Source organism: Watersipora subatra, chromosome 7, assembly GCF_963576615.1.
Source record: "Watersipora subatra chromosome 7, tzWatSuba1.1, whole genome shotgun sequence".
Taxonomy (NCBI): domain Eukaryota; kingdom Metazoa; phylum Bryozoa; class Gymnolaemata; order Cheilostomatida; family Watersiporidae; genus Watersipora; species Watersipora subatra.
The window spans coordinates 14606800-14630504 of NC_088714.1; the positions used below are offsets into that span (position 1 = coordinate 14606800).

The 23705-nt window shown below is 34.1% G+C and overlaps 1 protein-coding gene across 1 annotated transcript; it reads right to left on the reverse strand.

The window, feature by feature from the left end:
- Positions 1–303: 303 nt before the first annotated feature.
- LOC137401139 (uncharacterized) lies at positions 304–22346 on the reverse strand. The gene is made up of 9 exons (XM_068087513.1): positions 22255–22346; positions 13863–13934; positions 12737–12822; positions 12079–12157; positions 8859–9000; positions 8097–8153; positions 5127–5231; positions 2965–3207; positions 304–879 (listed from the first exon to the last, which is right to left on the reverse strand). The coding sequence occupies exons 1-9, from the start codon at positions 22285–22287 to the stop codon at positions 620–622; spliced, it is 1077 nt and encodes a 358-aa protein (XP_067943614.1). The 5' UTR covers positions 22288–22346; the 3' UTR covers positions 304–619.
- Positions 22347–23705: the final 1359 nt, after the last annotated feature.

Consider the following 23705-nt stretch of genomic DNA (forward strand, 5'->3'; position numbering starts at 1 on the left):
CACAGGTGAGCTTTAGTTTTTATTGATATCTTCAAATCATGTGACACAATGCTCGTCTCACGGCTTATTGTGAAGCGGTTATAGACAATGGCAATGATCAGGTGCTGAAGCAATGATATAATAAATGGTGCATGTATTGAATCGCACTATAAAATTGCAGTCATAAACTTTTGTAAAGCAGCCAAAAAGATTTATGCTCTACATTTGCTTGCTGTAGTCTCTACATTTATGTGTAGCAGCCTCTACGTCTGTGCATGGTAGGTGCTATCTAGATTTATGTTTAGCACTTTCTATGTCTATGGGTAACACTCGTTAAATTTGTGCTACAACATATTTGAGTGACTTTGTATTCTACAAAAAAAACATTGGAAAGTTTTTCTGATTTCCAAAAGCTAAAAAATAAAAAAGGATTTAGCAGAAACCGCAGGTAAAAACTGATGGTAAGGACACACAACTCCTGTTTTTGCTTAACAATTTTCGGCCCAAAACTTCACATAATAAATATTAAAAACATTAAGTTGCTTTAAAGCCAAATAGCTCAAGTCGATCTGCACAAAATTGTACATAAGTAACAATTAATCTTCATAATAAAAATGGCAGTTTTTAGCTAGTAAATCTGCTACGTCATTCCACAGAACGCTTCGTAGCACTCTGTTTTATATGGATCTGTGTACTTGTATATATAGTCATGATCGGTGTCCCATGAACATCGAATTACTAACATAGAAATAGTACGCCCTCTGCAATTGTTATTAACTACTCCGTAGGCTTTAATGTACGAGACAACCATTATTTCACTGGGCATTGTTGCATCAGTCCAGTAAGGTTGTTGGGTTCCACAACTTCGTGGTAATGGACATCTGTCTAGCATGTGCGTTCCTACAACAGATAGGTTGGTAGTATGTGAGTTTCTATATGGGAAAAGATGATGGCACCTGAGTTGGTATGTCAGACAAGATGGTAGAATCAGAGTTAATATGTCAGACAAGTTGCTGGCTTGTGAGTTTTTATGCCGGACAAGGTGGCGGTATGTGGGTTACTATGTCAGACAAGATGGCGATATATGAGTTACTATGTCAGACAAGATGGCGGTATATGAGTTACTATGTCAGACAAGATGGCGATATATGAGTTACTATGTCAGACAAGATGGCGGTATGTGGGTTACTATGTCAGACAAGATGGCGGTATGTGGGTTACTATGTCAGACAAGATGGTGGTATGTGAGTTACTATGCCAGACAAGATGGTGGTATGTGAGTTACTATGCCAGACAAGATGGCGGTATGTGGGTTACTATGTCAGACAAGATGGCGGTATGTGGGTTACTATGTCAGACAAGATGGTGGTATGTGAGTTACTATGCCAGACAAGATGGTGGTATGTGAGTTACTATGCCAGACAAGATGGCGGTATGTGGGTTACTATGCCAGACAAGATGGTTGTATGTGGGTTACTATGCCAGACAAGATGGCGGTATGTGAGTTACTATGTCAGACAAGATGGTGGTATGTGGGTTACTATGCCAGACAAGATGGTGGTATGTGAGTTACTATGCCAGACAAGATGGCGGTATGTGGGTTACTATGCCAGACAAGATGGTTGTATGTGGGTTACTATGCCAGACAAGATGGCGGTATGTGAGTTACTATGCCAGACAAGATGGTTGTATGTGGGTTACTATGTCAGACAAGATGGCGGTATGTGGGTTACTATGCCAGACAAGATGGCGGTATGTGGGTTACTATGCCAGACAAGATGGTTGTATGTGGGTTACTATGCCAGACAAGATGGTTGTATGTGGGTTACTATGTCAGACAAGATGGCGGTATGTGAGTTACTATGCCAGACAAGATGGTTGTATGTGGGTTACTATGTCAGACAAGATGGCGGTATGTGAGTTACTATGTCAGACAAGATGGTGGTATGTGGGCTCGTATGTCAGGCAAGGTGTAGTAGGGTGCAAGTTTCTACATCAGAGAAACTGATATTGTGTGAGTTCTTATACTAAACAAGATGGTGGCCTGTGAGTGCCAATATCAGGGAAGATGGTATCATGGGAGTTGCTGTATCAGACAATATAGTAACACTATATGTTCCTACATCAGATAAGATGGTGGATTACTGAGATATTGTGAGCAATAAAAATAGATCTAGTCAAAAAAGAATTATTTAAAATTTAATGAGTATTATTATAATGCTCAATATTTAACAACTTAGCAAAGATTTCCCTAAATAAAATTTCTGTAAGGGCTGTTTAAAATTCAGTGGCTTATATAACGTTTCAGGAGATGATATAGTTAGCTTTTAATTATTTTATTTCTTTATTTTTTAAATAAAATATGTTACACATAAATAATCTTAAAGAAATTTTTATATTTTGTACAGATTGAAATTTCACAAGTTTCCACTTCTGCAGTTTGACTTTTATGAAAGGAAATTGAAAGCATTTTCCAAAAACATTGGAGTGAAAGCTAACGAAAGTTCTGTTAATTAATTTTGAAGTAAACAAAGTAAGCCTTTGGTGTCAAAAGCCATCATTAGCAAATGCTCATAGTGTAAGTCAACTGTTATAATAATAAACTGAAAGACAATTTGTTGCTGATTTTATCGCTGACTTAAGGTGACACCACGCCCTTAAATAGAGCAACAGCTTGCTGTTCAAGTTTTCAATTTTTTAGTTACCATGAATTGAAGACTGACCTACTAAACTAGATAGTTTGACTTGAAGGAAATAATCTAAAAACACAGACAATCTTTTCAGACTGATAGCAAGCTGGCAAGGTAGTCAGTCCTATCTAACAGAAAATTCTGCGTTAGTAAGGCAATATTTCCGCATTAGTAAGGCAGACTTTCTCTGTATTCTACAAAAAACTAGGTAGTGCATCAGAAAAATTTAAACACTGTTTTTACAATTTTTCTATGCCTAAGACTACTTGTTTTACTAAAACTCTCCAAGTCGCACCTGCATCTTCAGTGAATCTAAACCATTGTAATTCTTCATGAAGATCGCAGGCGTAACCGTCGATGGATTGTTTGCCAACGCCTGGCCGGATATCGCTGTCATTGTAGGCAAGCCTCCAGCTACTGCTCAGATTAAAGGCATTCATGCATTCTAATTTGGGGTTTATAGTAGTTGTTATATAGGTTGTTGCAGGTAAAGTAGAGGTAGTTGTAGAGTTGGAGTTATCTGCTTCTTGTTTCCTACCTACAATAGAAATAACAAACTGGTATAAAAAACAACTAAATAATAAATATACAATAATTTAATTATCACTAATGGGGAAACTGACACACAGTCAACAGTGACGCAACACTGCTACGTTATATACACATGTTTTCTTGGTCTTACAGCGATGGGCAGCCAACGATGTCGCATTGATACGTTACATGTATATACACATGTTTGCAGTGATGTCACAGAGATATGTCACAGGTATATATGCATGTTGCAGTGATGTCACATTGATATGTTACACGTATATACACATGTTTGTAGTAATGTAACATTGATATGTTACTTGTATATACACATGTTTGCAGTGATGTCACAGTGATATGTTACAGGTACATGTATATATGCATGTTTGCAGTGATGTGACAGTGATATGTTACATATACATTATATATGCATGTTTACCTTTAATTTATGAAATCTAAATTTCAGGATCAAAGTGTTTGCTCTCTAACTTTAAGCAAAACGGAAACAACATGAAATATGAGAGCATTCATCTGTCTGGCAATAAGCCCACTGTGATGAACATTTACCAGGTCTTCAAGAGATGAGTTTATGTCTTCATAATAAATAATCATGTGGGTGAAGGACATCTTAACATGAGGTACATTGTATACTTTATGGTACTGAGTTTATAATACAGGTGGGTGAAGGACATCTTAACATCAGGTACATCATATAGTCTATGGTACTTAGTTTATAATACATGTGGGTGAAGGAAATCTTAGCATGAGGTACATCATATACTCTATGATACTGAGTTAACAATATATGTGGGTGAAGGACATCTTAACATGAGGTACATCATATACTCTATGGTATTGAGTTTATAATACATGTAGGTGAAGGACATCTTAACATCAGGTACATCATATACTATATAATACTGAGTTTATAATACATGTGGGTGAAGGACATCTTTACATGAGGTGCATCGTATACTATATGATACTGAGTTTACAATATATGTGGGTGAAGGACATCTTAACATCAGGTACATCATATACTCTATGATACTGAGTTTATAATACATGTGGGTGAAGGCCATATTAACATGAAGTACATCATATACTCTATGATACTGAGTTTATAATACATGTGGGTGAAGGACATCTTAACATGAGGTACATCATATACTCTATGATACTGAGTTTATAATACATGTGGGTGAAGGACATCTTAACATGAGGTACATCATATACTCTATGGTACGGAGTTTATAATACATGTGGGTGAAGGACATATTAACATGAAGTACATCATATACTCTATGATACTGAGTTTATAATACATGTGGGTGAAGGACATCTTAACATCAGGTACATCATATACTCTATGATACTGAGTTTATAATACATGTGGGTGAAGGACATCTTAACATCAGGTACATCATATACTCTTTGGTACTGAGTTTATAATACATGTGGGTGAAGGACATCTTTACATGAGGTACATCATATACTCTATGATACTGAGTTTATAATACATGTGGGTGAAGGACATCTTAACATCAGGTACATCATATACTCTATGGTACTGAGTTTATAATACATGTGAGTGAAGGACATATTAACATGAAGTACATCATATACTCTATGATACTGAGTTTACAATATATGTGGGTGAAGGACATCTTAACATGAGGTACATCATATACTCTATGGTACTGAGTTTATAATACATGTGGAAAAAGGACATCTTAACATCAGGTACATCATATACTCTATGATACTGAGTTTATAATATAAGGAGTTATTAGACTAAGTTACAATCTGTAAGCATTATTTTAAGTTATTTCATTTAGTCATGTTTGATTTGAAGTAAAGAGGTAAAATGCAAAAAGCTAATCAGTGGCTGAGTAAAAATTGAGAGTTTCATGAAAGAAAACTTACCGATATCAGTAGTTGTCATGATATATAATAATACGAATATACCGAGCACGCTAAAACATATGAGGACCATTGTGACCAGCACCTTGTTCCTTCCACACTCTATCTCTAAAAGATATAAAATTATTTGTAAATGCTTGTATTTGTTTCACTTGACGATTGGTTTTAAGGCCAAAGGTAGCCCAGCCTCCAACCATAATACTGCCTATGATAGAGCTATTAAAATTTGGAATTTCAAATTTCAATAGTCTTTAAAGGTTGACTTACAACAAAATTTACATTACAGTTATTTGGTACCATAATATTCACCATGTTTGACGTCTCCGTGTTGTAGGTTCAAAAGATGTAGAAATGTTATTACAAGCTCTTAAAAGCTCAAAAAGGAACAGTTGACCGCAGCCATCCAGAAAACGCCGTAGATCGGTATCCCTTTCCAAAACGGCTCAAATGGGACGTAGCTGAAGACGATGGCTTCTGTTTACACTTTCATGCAACCTCATTAGTCAAAATATTTTCACAAATATACTTCATGCATTCAATAAAACTATGTCTATTGTCATTACGCGTCTATTTCATCATTATCGTAATGCTGTCACTTTGAACACTGACATCTCAAAACCTACCCTAAAAATTCGTTTAATTTTTTAACTTCAACTCGAAGGAGGGCATATCCTCATCTAATGAACATGACGAACCTGTTGATCACCTGTGATAGTCGAAAAATGCTGCAGAAATTATCCGCGCTGTTTGGCAGGAAGTATGGAGCACATGATCAGATCACGACTAGACGATTAGATAAAGCCGAAACGAATCTGTAAAGTAGCGAGCATCTATATTTGATTGGGACTTTTAGGTAAAACTCGAAGTGTTTGTCATAAACTAGTGCTATGAGACGTTTTATATTGAGCCTATTCATTTATTATATTTATTGGCTTTTGAATTCACGTAATAACATCACGTGTCAAAACAATAATCAAAATGTTTGAGAACGTCATCCAAATAAAGAGATACCAAACTACCGCATTTTCGTAATAGCTGTGATTAACTGTTCGTTTTTGAGCTTTTAAGAGCCTGTAATCACATTCCTACATATTTTGCACCTACAACACAGCAGAGTAGGACATGGTGAACCTTTTGATACCAAATAACTGTAATGTGAATTTTGTTGCAAGTAAACCTTTAAGAGAATCACTTTGTGAGTAAATTCTTAGTCCAAAATGGTGCTCTTCAAAAACTAAGTAAGCTGTTTTCAGTTTGTTGCCAGAGTGGCAAGTCGGCAGCAGTACTTTAAGGCTAACATGATTGGCAATGAGAATCATGCCAATACTTAAGTAGACTTATAGGCTGATCGTGCTGCTATTGTTTTATAGAAATAGAGTTGCAATGTGCTAAAAATTCTCAGGCTGATGATTTTGCCTAATAATAGGGATATATTAAAGTTCTCCACGCATAGCTGGTATACAATAGAATACACATTACTCGTAATGTGTACTCTATTGTATACTCCCTAGACATAGGGAGTACACAATAGAGTACATATTTGAAGTCTGGTTACAATCGCATACCTATCTCTCACAATCACAGAAGAACTATAGTGGTCATGGCCTTGACCTTGATTAGGGTACATAATAGTGAGAAGGCAGGTTTTGCAGACAGCGAATAAACACATGAGTGTCAACATGTCATTAACAGAGCCATGGTGCAAGCCCTTTACAAGTACATAGTTCATCTCTGTTGAGGAAGATAACCAAACGCTTGCAATGTAACAACCGCATTTGGTAAATAATAATTTTCAAGGGATTCATTTGGTGGGTGTCCTTTAACCAACAGAATAATTGTCATGCTCATCATATATTGCTGAAAACAGCATGTGGAAGATAACTCTGTGTTTATGGATTTGCGTAGGTCTAAACAAATGCCTATTCGATACTCCCATTCAACAGTAATTGTTTTAAACATTTTATCATGAGAACAAAATTGACCTGAAATTATGAGCAGAAAGTTGATTTCAATTATCTTTTCCCACTTATATTATTTGTAGCAAGAATTATTGAAATGATAAACTAATTAAAGAGATTTTTCAAAATAGAAAAAGTGTGTTCACTACTAGCAAATGTAATGTTAGCACTCGAAAGTCAAGCGAAACAATCTCTAGAGACTATGGCGAACGCATCTGGCAACAGCTTGGCAAACCACTTTTATTCATGCAGAAACTAGCAAAATTGCAAATTCCCGGTGTTGCTCAGGTATTAAAACCAGCTTATAAACAGTCATAGATAATGTAGTGCTTGCCATTAGCCTGGCATATTGCCAATGACTAATTTGAGTAAGCTAGTTAGTAAGCTTATTAGTAAACTTACTAATAAGAGCCGTGAGAGCAATCTTTAATGACTTGCGTAACGCAGAGCGGTCTGCGTATTTGCACTCACATAGCAACATATATCGCCCAATGAATTCATCAATCTCATGTAGTTTAGTTGGTAAGATATTTGCTTAGCGTATGGGAGGTTTCGAGATCAAATTCAGCATGAAATGAATATTTGATTCCTAAATTTTAATAGCTACGGCTGGACACACAGAATCGCGTACAAACTTTGAAACTTGTATATATAGATTATGGCTGTTCAATTAGATGACACTCTAAGCTCAAGCTTGTCATAAAATCCAGTTGACTTAGTCGATATAGCAGCTACATGTACTTTGTAGTTCTAGCTGCGAGCAGACTCATGGGTTTTCTCGTGATTAACTTGAGGAGCTGTTCTCATTAAGTATTCACTTAATAAGAAGATACAGTAAGGTAATGATGTTTAATAATTAAAACAGTAGTGGAAATTTTATTAGCTCTACTACCATATTGCAATGTTAGGTGTGTAAAGCAGTTCTCCTAGGATGTACAATTTTTCAAACGATCATTATTATCTAATAGAATGAAAGCACTCTATTCTCTTATAGTAGTTGGCCTGTTCTACTCACTTGCATTGCTATCTGAGGGAACCTTTTCATCTTCTGTTTCACTGTTATAGCTGGTTCCTGTAAGAAGATTAGTAACACACTAGCAAACTGGTCATCAGCTAAATACCATGACATTGTATTTATAACAAATAGGTTTGTTATGTATCGTAGAGGTAGAAAGGTCCTTCGCATATGTCGAAATTTGTCATTGAAATCTCCTTATTACTATTATTATTATATAATTATAGTATTCTTATTATTATGGTCATTATTGTTATTATCATTATTGTTATTATTATTGTTATTATTATTATATTATTATTGTTATTGGTGTAATACTACTGTTATTGATATTACTATTACTAGTCTTGCAACTGTTAGTTATTGCAAATAGTGATGAAAACCAGACCCCAATATCACACACTCATTAACTGAGTGAACAGGAGGAGAATTAAATAGTCCAAATAAAAACGTATATAAAAAATAAACTCAAAAATGTTTTATTCTTAGTCGCAAATTATTCACCCAATGACAGCTATAGTTTTGCCAAGTTCTTGTCAACAGAACGAGACAAGAAGATAAACATTTTGTGAGCATGAGTGGTGGATGCTTAAATATCGATGTACCAAATCAGCAACAAAAATCATAAGTATTGAAGTTTTCAACTGCTAATAGGCATTTCTACATATATCAATTCTAAATATAGCAAAACATTCTCATTGTTTTTTCTGAGTTCAAACACAGAAAGACACCAAACATGATGCATAAACACTGTTGACTTACCTGTCATTGCTCTGAACATGCTCTCTACTTCACTGACATCATTTGCGCATTGATTATTGTTGGATACAGTGAAGACGTTTGGACTAGAGTATTCAGAGCTCTGATAACCATTATTGTGTGTACCATTTTCTAAATCTGGAATCTGAAATTTTAAATAATACAATTATTTTATAATCACCATTTGGTAAAAATAGGAAAAAGTGATTTGAACATAGCCATATTTCTGTTTGACGTAAACAGAAATAGGGCAAAAGATAAAATATTAGGTTGTATTTTTAATCAATTATTTATCATAGCTTTAAGCTATAGCTTTCATCTCTAACTACAGCAAATTCCATCGTGTATAGACAACCATCAACACTTAAGACTTTTTCTGGTTAACTTTTGCAGCATTGCTGCGAGATACGAGTAATGAACCAAAGGTAAAAACAAAACGTGAGGGAATTTCTTCAAGGACAAATAGAGCATTGTCAGGTGGGGCTTAAATATTTTTATGTAAGTTTAGTTATATTGATAGTAAACTTTTTAATTATACAAGTTTTGCCCTATTTTAATTTGAAGATGAAGTTGGATTTTATTTTAACAAAGTTTAAGAGTTGTATTCTCCTAGACCTGTACATGAATACCACGCGCTTTATGCATGACTAACAGCAAGCCTGGCATTGCGTGAGATTTCTTTGATGTTTAATCAGATAGCCTGCAGCATGCGTGTATACTTTCCACACAACTTGCTACACTGTTTTTATAACAATCCATAGATGCATTCATTACGTGCATCTATGGATTGTGTCTATGAATATTGAGTGTATCTATGGATATGAGAGCATACATCCTTAATGCTTGCTAAGGAGCATGTATGAGTTTTTAATCTTATGGGTGTTTAAAAGGCTGGTATTCAGGAAATAAATTGAGTTCTGAAACCAAATATTTTTGCGGACCTCTAATATTACACTAGTTCTAACATCCACTAATATTACACTAGTTCTAACATCCACTAATATTCCACTAGTTCTAACATCCACTAATATTACACTAGTTCTAACATCCACTAATATTACACTAGTTCTAACATCCACTAATATTACACTGGTTCTAACATCCACTAATATTACACTAATTCTAACATCCACTAATATTCCACTAGTTCTAACATCCATTAATATTACACTAGTTCTAACATCCACTAATATTACACTAGTTCTAACATCCACTACTATTACACTAATTCTAGCATCTACTAATATTACACTAATTCTAACAGCCACTAATATTACACTAGTTCTAACATCCACTAATATTACACTAATTCTAGCATCTACTAATATTACACTAATTCTAACAGCCACTAATATTACACTAGTTCTAACATCCACCAATATTACACTAATTCTAACATCCACTAATATTATTAACATTCTTTATTATCAACAACTTTTCTAAACTTTTTTAACTTTCTAACAATCTAACTTTATGCGTAACTAACAGTAAGCTTGGCACTGCCTGAGAATTTTTTCATTTCTAATCAGATAGCTCCCAGCACAAGTGTAGGTTTTTTACACAAACTGTTCCTCGCTTTCACAACAATTCAAGGATGCATTCTTGAGGACAATTATCCTTAATGCATGCATAGGTGAATGCTTGATTGTCTAAGAGGCCGGTTTTTAGAAACCAAAGTTTTAAAATCAAATATTTTTGGGAACTTGGTCAAAGACACGGAGCAAATGCGTAAAAAATTTGAACATCATGTATCAAAATGTGGAAACGAATAACGTTAACACAGACTAACAGACAGACACAATGACAAAGTGGAATCTATAAATATAGATTCGCAAAAAGCTTGATTCACAGCTTGATTCATTGAAAGACACTTGATTCAAAGCTGTGTGTTTACATTTGATAACAATAGAAATAAACTTTTATTGTTGTAAGTTTATTAGTACAAACTACTTCATCTTGTTACTGCAATATATCTGACCATTGAAAAAACTGGTAATGATTATAATTAAAAATCTGTCCACTGTTTTTTAATAAAATTAGTTAAAATAATGCTCATTTATTTAATCAAGGGCATTACAGACATACATGTAGATACGGGCTTAAAAATGACACTCGCTCACAGCTGTCAATGCTAAAGATGAGAGTTTAAGCAAGCCAGCTGTTTTGATGAGCTGGCAAAATGCCTTTTTTTATGTCCTGTTTTGTGTGTGAGGCATTAGATAAGTGCAGAGTCTTTATGATATTACTACATAATCAACACTGTTTATTGCTTGTTCTTTCTAAAAACATAAGATTAGCCAAACCATAACCTTTTAAGTTTTTTGAAGGAGAAGCCGCAATCCGGAAGTAAATAGTGTTTCTTTTAATTTATTGGTATTTATTTCTTGGTTATTATTTTTAACTAACACCTTGAAATATATTTCAGCTTATAGCAATGTTTTAGACTAACAAGTGCCAATTAATATTATTATATACATTTTGATTTAAAACTTAAACAGTCTACATGTATGTTGCAGACGCTAGCGAGTTTGATTCAAAATAGATCTACAGCAAAGTCATTTTCTTGAAACAAAAGTATGTTTCAGAAGTAATTTAAGCAAAACAACTTACAGATATAGTTTCAACTATTTGTCTAAAAAATGATCTTTCACTTTCTTATCTTGCACTTTCACTTTCCTATCTTTCACTTTCACTTTTTTAGTTGAAAGCTACTGTTTGCCTTTCACTAAGTAAAAAAATTTTAACCAGAAAAAGATGTCACCATTATTAATTAAATAATAATTGAAGAATAAAGCTGGCCCTTGGAACTTTAAAACAATAAAGACATGTTATGCTGATATGCGATTTTATTCCTGCTTTTAAGATTTTAAAATGTATTATCTTTGTTTTTCAAGGTTTGACTAAAAAGAGTCAATGACTACAAGCGCTGGCAAGAACTGTTGTTATAAACACTACCCATCTTTACTATAATAAGCGATGTGTTTGTTTGTCTCTCTGTTTGAGACCATGGTTGGAAGTTTCGAAAAAAGATTACATTTTATAGCATTTGTAATCTCAACGCTCAGCCTGGTATACAGACACACCTGTGCCAATCGACCCCCGCCCTGCATTAGGAAATATTAAAGTGAACTTATTTTATGTGCTTTATCAGCACACCTGACAATCTCTCACAGCACACTAGTCTGGTAGGTTACCAATTAATATTATCAGGGTATAGTCCTACCTTTGATTCAAGGTCTGATGCGCTAACTAGAGTCCCCAGCTCTGTAGATTCTGTATTGATTGTATCGAGTTCTGGATCACTGAAAAAATATGAAAACAAAACACTCAGCAAAGCTGTTATCAGAACTGGATGAGACATTTGGTTGCTTTCGAAGAGACCAAACTAGCGAAGTTCTATTTATTTAGTATAAAACTCCTTTGCCATCAGACTCCAAAGCATTTGAATGTAAAGTGCAACGAAGCTCTCACCACATAAAATTTCTGTTTTAATACGCATTTGAAGTTGTTTTATTCTGTAAATTTAAAGATAGTAGAACACAAAAAGTCAATCAACATGAGATGTTAAGTTGAGGGTTCAACTCTGAGCTCGGAGCAATGTTTTTCTAAATTTCAACCAAGTATGGTACTCTGTGTATTAACAATTTTGAAATGCATAAATTGAGATTTTGGATTTTTTTTCAGTCTTTATACTATATGAATAAATTGGAAGTCTTTTGTAGTAAAATAATGACCGGGTTGTCTCATTCCAATTCAAAGCTTAAATAAAATTAACCAGATCTTTGTTCAGAGATGCGTATATATTCTATATATTCTTCTTCCCTTTCATTGCCATTTACAAAATGGTCACCACCTATTTATGGGTTATTAAATACACTTACTGTCTTTTATCACCGGCTGTAGATGAAGTGTCGAGTTCATTTATGGTAGTATAAACATCTATAGGTAAATATCGTGTTCTAGATACCTACAAATATATTTCTCATTATATATCATGCACAATATGTAAACGTCTACAAAGGGCCTTCATTTATTTAAATAGGTTCTAGTTCAACAGTGAAAGCGAATTAAAGCATTTGACAAATTCCTTGTAAAGAAGTGGTCTGAAGACTTTTAGATACACTTTATTTTTATGCAAGTGTAGCTGCCCAGCAGTACAAATATTCATGGAAAAAATATTGATGTTGGTCAAGATTTTGCGGAATACTCAAAAGCTGTTTATTGTCTGATCAAGAAAATGCTTCTTAAAAAGTAGGTTCTCACAATAATAAAATTGTCCCAAAAATCTCGTATATTTCAGGATTAACTTACACAACATTTTTGTAGATTTTATCAGAAAGTATCGGTATTTTTCTATCATTTGCGATTGTTTTTGATGTTTGAAGTGATCTGACCGCCAGGACATTCCAAGATTAAAATCGATAAAATGTGATCATAATTAAAAGGCTCAGAAAAAAACCGTGTGAAACAACATACATGTAATTAGTGGTTATTGTTGCTGTAAGTCATATCAGCTATTGTATTCAAGTCACAGCATTATATGTCTCCATTCTGTTGGTCTCTTTGCAACTATAAACATCGCAGTCACACTTTTGCTTGATCTGAGCGTTTTAATTACGTACAAGTTATACCAATTCTAATCTTTAAACATCTCGGCCATAAGATCACCTCAAACGTCAAAAACAATTGCTAATGATAAAAAACACCAATAATAATTTTTGATAAAATTTGCTAAAAATTGTGTGCAAGTTTATCTTTTATCTAAACTTAATTTGGAGATTTTAATTTTCTTGAAATGTTTTTTAACGGTTAGCTGCTACCTTTAAATACTTTTGCCAGCAAATAACTGCGCAATAGATTTTTTTTTAATGCGCAGAAAATAATTAAATATATTTATGTATCTAGTTTAATTTCTTATAGAGGTATTTTACAATGAGTAGTGATCTGTCTTGACTACTTTCAAGTTTCGTTTGCTGTTCTCGTATGATTCCCAAGCAGTCTCCTTACCTGTGTGATTTTGTCAAGACAGTTGTCAGCATCCATATCTTCATTACTCATAGTTACATTTCCATTCAGCGCCTAAATGAACAATCACGTCGAATTTACAATCAATATGGTGGGTGTCTTTCTTTAATCACTCACTTGTGTTTTATATTTTATCAAGTCTAAATATTACTCCAGCATGAAGAGATAGATATCATGAGTTTGGCTATCGCAAACCATGACAAACTTTTAGTACCAGCTTCTTCAAGTTGGTTGTACAATGCTCCAATAAATAATCACTCATTCATGATGCACATGGAAAGTCTACTAGTAAAAACCTATTTATATAGTTGCTAACCTAAAGAAGTTGTGGTATACCGTGCGTGATTCTAACAAACATCCGTTAAGAGGTGCTAATATTGCCTCACCCGTCATATCAAGATTCATTAGTGGTGATGAAATCTTTGTTTTGATTTTCACGCACTCCGTGACTGGTATTTGAGCAAATAAGACTTGTGAGTGCTTAGCTCTCAACTTAAGTTTTAGAACATGGAATGCATTACAATCAAGTATTCTTTTACTAATTTAACCTAAACCCATGCAACACACCTGATTGTTATAAAACTTAAATTCAAACCGAAATCAAGGTCACAACAGTTTCCAATTTTTAGTTTTCGTTATATACCTCCAGATGAGTTCCTAGTGTCATAGCTAATGACAAAAAATGACTTTCATAATATCAACTTTGACACATCCAAACCTCTAACCAGTTGTGAAAAACTAAAACAGAGGCATTTGTAACCAAACATTAATATAGAGCTTCTTCGAATAACAACTGGAAATAAGTTGGTGAACGCTAGAGCACATATCCTGACCTGTGATTTTGTAGCAAACCAGAAGTTACCGCTGCACCTGGTCGCTACTAATCTTGAAAAATGGCCTAGCCAAGAAAAATACTGTGAGATTCGGAGAATTTGATAACTTAAAAGCAAATGTTGACTTAACAGCCAATAAATGATAAAATTGGAACAAAATTTGAGTAAGTGGGTGAATGAATATGGCAGACTGCGACAATAAGCAAAAAGAGGAAGATTCGGCGAGCTGGGAAAAGTTGATAGCAAGCCCATACCTTACCAGCTTTTATAGTAAAGCACTGCAAAAACGCATGAATTAATTTAACGCGGTTTATATGACAGCTAACCTAGTTTATAATCAAACGCATATCTGAGGCGAATAAGTGCACCAGCTAGTAAATCGTCTACCATCTCTTCTTCATAAATCCCTTTTAAGCTCTCACTGTCATAACACTGCGTTCTCATCATCTACTACTTTGTCACAATTGCAGATGACATGACAAATCTCACTAGTAGAATGTAAAGTTGCTCAATATGATCTCTCGTTCTTCGAAGGAAACTTAAACTTTGGTTGAAATTAATGCAGTTTAGATTCCGAACAGCTAGGAAATTAAAAACAAAAGTTTAGATATATGCTTTAAGTGATAAACAACATAAATTTGTTACACGCAATACTTTAAATATAAATTTCAACAGGAATGTTCACACGATGTTGTTTTTTAATGGCTAGGCTAATTAAAGGTTGTGGCAAGAGCTATAACATGTGGAGACAAAAAACTTTGTGTGCTGATAGCTTTCTAAAACTTCAGTGCCATTTGAATATTTGCAATCAAACTACTTCAGTACAAATTCAGTACATAAATCTGGTGAATGCTCTTTTAGGCTGTCTGCCACTAGTTAACTTTGGATCAATGTTTTTGGTGACTGACGGGTAAAATCTATTTGTGTAACCTATATAGTGGCTATATAGAGGAGCCTACACTCAGAATAATCCTTACATAGAATTAGTTTTACAGAAAGGTTCCTATTTTAATCGGTCAACTTTCATTTTTAACTTTAGATTTTGATAGCATATATTCTTAAAATTAAGTAAAAGTTGGCAGCTTTTGCTTGAGCTGATTTTAAAGATGGATTTGTTTCAAGGTCAACTTTATAAATCCTGAATTCAATTTTGGAATAAGTTTTGTTTAGATCTTTTTAAGTTTTCCCCATCATTACTGCCAAAGTAAGACACCACTGGTAAAATAGAAAGTCTTCGGGTTCAGCATGAAACCTCTCACAAATAACTTACTCCAGCATCTTGGTTCATGTATTCTTTTTAATTTTATACCTCTGTCAACCATTGCATTAATATTAATGCAAATTATGTATATCGTAAAACCTTTATTTAAGCGCCACCTTTATTTGAACGCCACCTCAACTTGACTGTCACTTTGACATTTTTGTCCACAATATGGTACTAATAATGACTTGGTTACAGCAATAACAACTTATTTTTTCATTGCTGCTGTTTGTATAAAAGTCTATTTGCTAGCTTCTAAGCTTTACAGTTTTTTGTTAAAACTTTGAAAACAACACCAAAAAAATAATTAATAACTGTATCAGGCTGATACAGTAGTAATAGCAGTTACTTGTTTAACGCAGTCCTGATACTTCGACGTACTGTGTAAAACATTTTAGCACTTACAATGGCAATGGAATTTGTACTACTATTTTGAGGTTACAACTTCTATTTAGCATGCATGTCCAAGATTTCATGTGTTTTTTTTACTTTCGTGACGAGTTTATTCTAAATAGCAGCGCATAAAAGTTTCGCTGTGCTAAAAAAATGTGTGGACATTATGTATCGACAAGTTCATCAATGCAGAAAAAGAGTTGAGGTCAGAAAACTCTGTAAAAGATATTGAACAGCCAGAAGAAGTGGAGATGGTTCAAAATGAAAACAACAATCAGAAAGCCACTGGCTGAGCAAAGGAAGGGTACAATTGAAAAATGTAATCACTTTTGTGTTATTCTATTATCACACAAAAAAGTTTTATGAATGATTTACAAAAATTTAACCTTATACATATATTAAAGCAAACATTTCTTATCTATTAATTTCAACTCTTTAACTTTAGCCGAGCCATTTTTAGCAACTCAATATTTACCTGCATGGACTATTTACCTGCATGAAGTTTTTTATACAAATAATAAAGTTTTTAGAGTGGTTCTTGCCAAAAAAACTTTAATATACAGTAATATTAATTTAGTCCAATTTTACATGGTGTGCTTTTTGTTCACTTTCCAAGATATGCTAGACTTGTACCATTATGGAAGCTTTCAAAACATAGCCTTGTAACGCAAGGAAAGCAAGGGTAAGGTTAGCTCAAACTAACTGTTATCATGTCACTTACCTTCAATCAACACACCTCATCCACACTGAGCCATGTGGTGAGGCCAGTTAAAAAGTGCAGAGAAGATATTACATGTTTTGGCAATATATGAATATATGACTAGGTTATAAAGTTACTAACTTGGTTATTTAATTTGAGATAAGGAGTTGTTCTAAAACTAGACGCCATAGCCGTAAAATCATTCAGACTCTATTAAGGAAACACAAATGTGCTGGTAGAGCTAGAGTTAGCCTGACACAGGGAGAAGCTTATGACGGATTCTTTGTGTGAATTCTTACTCGCCTCACACGACACTCACCATTGCCCTATCCCCATTAATCATGATCACTCATCTTCAACTCATTAAATATATTTATTACTTTTACCCTATGCTCAAATATTCCTTGTCTTTGCTATCGCCACAAGCTTACAGTCATCCCTCCTAGTTGGACCTGCTGATCAAGTAGTTTTACATGTATTATGTCTGATCATATGCTTGCCAATTGCGATTCATTGTATGACCACCCATAATTACAAACAAGCTTATTTTGGCAGGTGTTTTGGTACTTCCTACCAATCTTCCATGGCCTCTTTGCTCCTTCCCTTATAAAATCAAGCAGACACATACTAGCATATTTTACTTGACAATCATAAAAACTTTTTTCTTTTGCGCTTTTTTAAAAAGTTTTTTATGAGCGTTAATTTTATCTTCTTTGTACTAGAATGCTTTTGGCTGATACTGTTAACATGCGTAATTGCAGATATCATTCCATCTTCACATCAATGTTTGTGCTTGTTTGGTTCTCTAAGTCAATGATGTATTATTATTAGGCACATAAAACATCTTAACAAATTAGAAACATACCTGTCATAGGTCTATAGAATATTTCATGTAGACCTATAACATATCATATATAGTTCTATAGCATATCATTTGTAGACCTATAACATATCATATATAGTTCTATAGCATACCTTTTGTAGACCTATAACATATCAGCTGACAGCCTATAACGAGTCTTATGTAACTTATAGTCATTCTACTCAATTTTCTTGCCTTGAATCATTTTACATATTCAGAAGTTCACCCCAAGAAACTGATAACTTACATGTGGTCAGAGTTGAGTTATATAATTAGCAGTATATCTAATTAGCTGTGGTCATTTAGTCATCGTTAACAACTAGAATTCAGCATTGCTTTATACCAAGGGTAGAGTGTACTTATATCCAACATCTTTCATATATCTAGAGCTGACAACAAATTACAATATTTTGTCATGATACTAGGCAGCGGTTTGCTTAATTGCTTTCGCTTTTATGGATATAAGCCTAAAGAAAAGTTTCATGAATGACTTCTTGTTGTACTTCTTTCTGTCAAACAAATGCAACAACAAGAACTTTGGTAAGTACTGCTTTTCTTACGAGACATACTATGTGAACTCAATATGTGCAGCTCAATGATGTTTATATCTATTATTATAGAATAAGGTCAGGAAATTTCTATTTAACCAAGTTAAAGCTAGAAGCAGTCATTGTATCGAGCTTCATATCTTGCTATTATATGACAGTTTGGTTACGTTACTTTGAGTATAAAGTAATGTATTGTTCAACATACTGTAGATCAGTGGTTCCCAACTACCTTGGAGCCATGGACCCCCTGAGCTCCTTATCTAAAAGTCACGGACCCCTTCATAAACATTATAATATATTGTGTTTATAATAATGCATTGTAAATTGAAATGTTTTATTTTTCATGGATATTAGTATATCGCTGAAATTGAAGAGGGAGAAAGAGAATTACTTGTTTGCTGGTTAGAGGTTTTGTTGTTTTGTACTACTAGCCGGAAATCAGGTACTCTCCAGCGATTGATGCACATAAGTGATAAAAGTCTGGACTCAAAAAATCTAAAAAAACCACGCGACCACCCCGCGGGAACTGCATTAGCCCCGAAACCCAGGCTAGCACAATCCCAACAGAGCTCGATCATTAAACCTCGCCCATATGATAGCCATCGCCTATCCTTTTAGGGTTTTATATCATTGATCCAACCACTATAAGACAGAAATAGCTGTAAATAGCTAGCTAGGAAAACCAAGGCTGGCACCAGCCTGTGGACCTCCTCAAAACCTCCTGTGGACCCCTAGGGGTCCATGAACCACCAGTTGGGAACCACTGCTGTAGATGGTGTAGAGTATTGCTCTAAGTGTAAACATAGCCGCTACGCAAAAGTAGTTCAAGTCCCAATTGAAAGTCTCACTTTTCAAGTTCTTATGATACTTGAAAAATTTATAAATAAAATTTATACAATTATAATATAATTTGTAAAACAAAATTTATACATTTTATCAAGTTATTGATATTTTAGAAAGCTATAAACAAAACCTCAAAAATATGCTTATATATAACCAACATAGAACAAACCTTTTAACACTTTACCTCTTTTATTTTCAGTAAATCTAATAACGCTTTTATGTCATTATGCTTGAGAAAAAAAAACAATAAATTAGCAAAAGAAAGTCTTAAATCAAATAAACTAGTATTGGAGCAGACATTGTTATCTGAAGTTAGGTTTTATATGAGTTATGTACACTGTCGTAGATTTTACAGCTAAATATTAGATGTCATTAATGAGTTAGCAAAAGACTAAAATGATAGTCTGACTACCAATAGAGGAAAATGCTTTCATTAAGTGATTCATTAAAAGTGGTGGGGGAGCATCGTTTGAAAATCTGTTTCAATGGATTTTTGATTAAGAATTTCAAGTTTTTGAAATATCATGTACATATAAGCCCAGATGGAGCTATCTGATAATTTTTTGCAATTTGCATATGTACACACCAAAGCGCATATATGTTGTAAAAATGAATTATACTCTCAAGCAGTAAGAGTAATAAGAGTGATAAGAGTAATAAGAGTAATTAGAGTAATAAAAGTGATAAGAGTGATAAAAGTGATAAAAGTGATAAAAGTGATAAAAGTGATAAGAGTGATAAGAGTGATAAGAGTGATAAGAGTGATAAGAGTAATAAGAGCGATAAGAGTAATTAGAGTAATAAGAGTGATAAGAGTGATAAGAATGATAAGATTAATAAAAGTAATACGAGTTATAAGAGTATTCCGAGCAATAACAGCAATAGGGAAGTTAAAAAATGTCGCCAAGAAATAAAAGTTGCCAGCTTTGATTGCGAAAGAATGAATTATCCTATAAATTTTCCTTAGGCTTTCTTGCATCACACAAAATATATAAAAACTTCATATATGATTAGCTAAGCACTGCTTCAATTGTCTGATGGCTTATAGCTAAAAATGTAACACTTTATAGACTCATGGAGACCACTCTTGGGTGGCTACTAGCCTTTCCTACTTTTTCGCCTTTTTATTTGTTTTTTGCCTCTTCCCATTTTGAAACAGAAATAGTTTTCATGGTCATTTCTTTAGCTGGCAAGTCTTCATAATTTTAGCGTATCTGTCTGTACCAATGAACTTATTTACTTGTTTTAGATGTTTCTAGTTGGCTGTTTAGCATTTGTCTATTTACTCATTTAGTTGTCTATTATACCTGTCTAATATAATAGTTGTCTATCATATACTATATTATTTTATTTACTAAAATACAGCCCAAGTTTTTTGGTAGTAGCTATTATATTCTTCACCCACCGTATTGTTTATTTCACTACTTTTTTTCTGATGACCTATCTACTGATTTATCTGCCGATTGAACTGCCTACATCAATTAGACTATCTATCTTTTTTTATGAATATACAAACTCACCTAGTCATACATCATTCACCTCATTATTCATTTGTGGTTCTCAAACTTTACTGCTCTGTTAGTTTGTCTGCCAACCATTCGGTCAGTCTAGGCACATGTGCGACTTTTTGCATGATTGTATTTTGCGGCTCTATGGAGCACCACTTTTATTTTCTAATCTCTAGTATACTGTTTCTATTACTTTGTCAACTTTCCTTATATCAATCTGTTGATCATTTACTCAATCATCTGTCTACTTACCTCCTTATCTATCTATCTGGTTCTTCATCTATCTCTTTATGTACAAATCTTAGTTTACCTACCTCTTCATTAATTTCTGCCTGTGTTAGTTCTAGAATACATTGTTGTTGAAGATCAGATTGATAGAATGAGCGCTACTCAACTAGTTAGTAACTGTTATAATGGCATTTTTCATACAAGCTACCGACAGGTTTAAACCTAATGCAAGATAAGTGACATTTAATAAAACCAACTCATGGATGTTTGAAACAAGCCATGAGTTGACTTTATTGTATATTAGGTGTAAATATTTTGCACAGATGTTAACTTATTTTAGAGTAATACGCAGCACCCGTCAATCAAAGTATTCTTGTAAGCCGCCAGAACCTGCTCTAACAAATAATTAGCAAAGAACGTTCTTGAGACCTTCTGACGCTTTATCTGTTCATCAAGCAGAATTTAGCGTATTTACAAATGTTGTTAGTCCAGTTTGGTCTATTTCTGTCTTCCTTGATTCGTATATGAGGTATATATTATCACGACTGTTCATGAAGGTGATCAGATGAGAATAATCATGTTCCATGTTTCATCATTGTTAATAAGCCGATGATTTCGGAACGTATGATAGGTACTCTAATATTTCCGCAAGTAGGAGCTGAGATCATTCAGAACCGTATCATATTAAAATAGTTTCCTTTAGTTTGTTCCACTATACGCTGTAAGAGCTCTCTGAACGCCTGCGTATGGATGTACGGTGCTGATCTGTAGGTAGTGATCATTTGCTGCCAAATAGTCCTCAGCTATTCCCATTAGAATGTCCCATTCATAATCGTATCATATTAAAATAGTTTCCTTTAGTTTGTTCCACTATACGCTGTAAGAGCTCCCTGAACGCATGCGTATGGATGTACGGCGTTGATCTGTAGGTAGTGATCATTTGCTGCCAAGTAGTCCTCAGCTATTCTCATTAGGATGTCATTTGTTTGTTGCATCACTGTTGCAGGTGTTAGTATAGCAAAGACTTAACAAGCTCAAATCATTTATGTTACTAGAGACATATATGTAACATTAATACAACAAACTTACAGACCAGCATCTAAATGTTAGCTAGTTTAATTTAAAAGGCATAAGTTAAAGTAGGTAAGTCATATTAGAGAATAGAAATATGCTGGCTGGCAGCTCACACTTTACTCACCCGATCGTGGTGGCTTTGTCTCTCATCATCCATACTGATGCGCAGTTATCGTTACACAGTCATAGTGCTTGCTTCTAAACCACGCAAGAAAGTTGTCAGATTAATCGAGATAATTAGCGTGTTGCTGAGAAGAGGGCGGGTTGCTCAAGAGTTATTCACTGATGCATGAAGACGCTTGGCACACGAGCGAGAGCGATCATGTCAGAAAAGAGAATCATGTGTGTTATGCTCCTTCATTGCGCCTGTTAGACTTTTGGAGTATTCCAATGTATAGATGATAAATACTCACCACCTTAGTTAAATTTATGTATATATAGAATATGTGGTAGTATATAGCATGTCCAAATGCCTGTTATATACTTACAAAACAATAGCATATCCAAACGTGTGTTATATACTTAAAAAACAGAATGAAATTAATAAAAAAAATGTGTGGAGTTGAGTAGCAAGCAGCCAAGCATACTGAAGTTTGACATAATTTTTTACAAACAATAAAGTTCTTGCTAATCCAGAGTCTACTAAAACCATTTACATATCATTTGCTAGAATCCGAGCTCAAATTGTGATAACATTGAAACAGGAAGTGCGCATGACTTGCACATTCGAACCATTTTTTACCTTGAACTGTATTTATCATTCTGTAAGAACTGTGTGAGTAGACAAAAATCTTTTTTAGTAGATGTAGAGGGTATAGATTGAAGAAAATTGTAGATGCTTTTGTCAGTTGCTTTGTAGGGTATAGCTCTATGAATGTAACTCTAGGAATATTGTTTTATGCTTATTACTCTAAATCTACAACTCTGTCTTTTTTTCTATCACTATTATTCTACAGGGATTACTATTCAGCTATTACTGTATAGGTCTTATTCCACTATTATAACTTTATATGCAGTGCTCTATAGCTGTGATTCTATGGGTCACACCAATGATATACAGCTCCCCAAGGATAGCCGACGGCTCTCATATAGGCGGGGTTTAATGATGGAGCTCTGTTGAGATGAACCCGAACATGGCACCCGAACAAACATATATGCTGAATAAAGCCCCTTGTAAATTTACAAATATCATGAATTATAGTAGTTGTTTTACTTATCTGTTGAATTCATTTTGTTGTCAAATAAATATAGTATCCCAATATTGTCACCATTATGATCAGTCAGTTGCCATTCGCAAGCATTCGTGATATTAAGAGTCACAATCGTAAATTAGCCCAAATTTGGTTTTGTATTTAGATTTTGAGTATGAAAACTACACTGCACAGTTTTGCCTGCTGTCCCATCTTATTAGCCAGGTCAAACAATGTGACAATAATGAAAGACTTTATCATTTTATATTAGGGGTGGCGGAATATTAATCAAAAACTAGGAAAAAAAGGCCATTGTTCGGGTAATTTCGGGTGAATTTCAACTTTAAGCATATACTACGACCTCTACCAATTTTAAAATTACTAA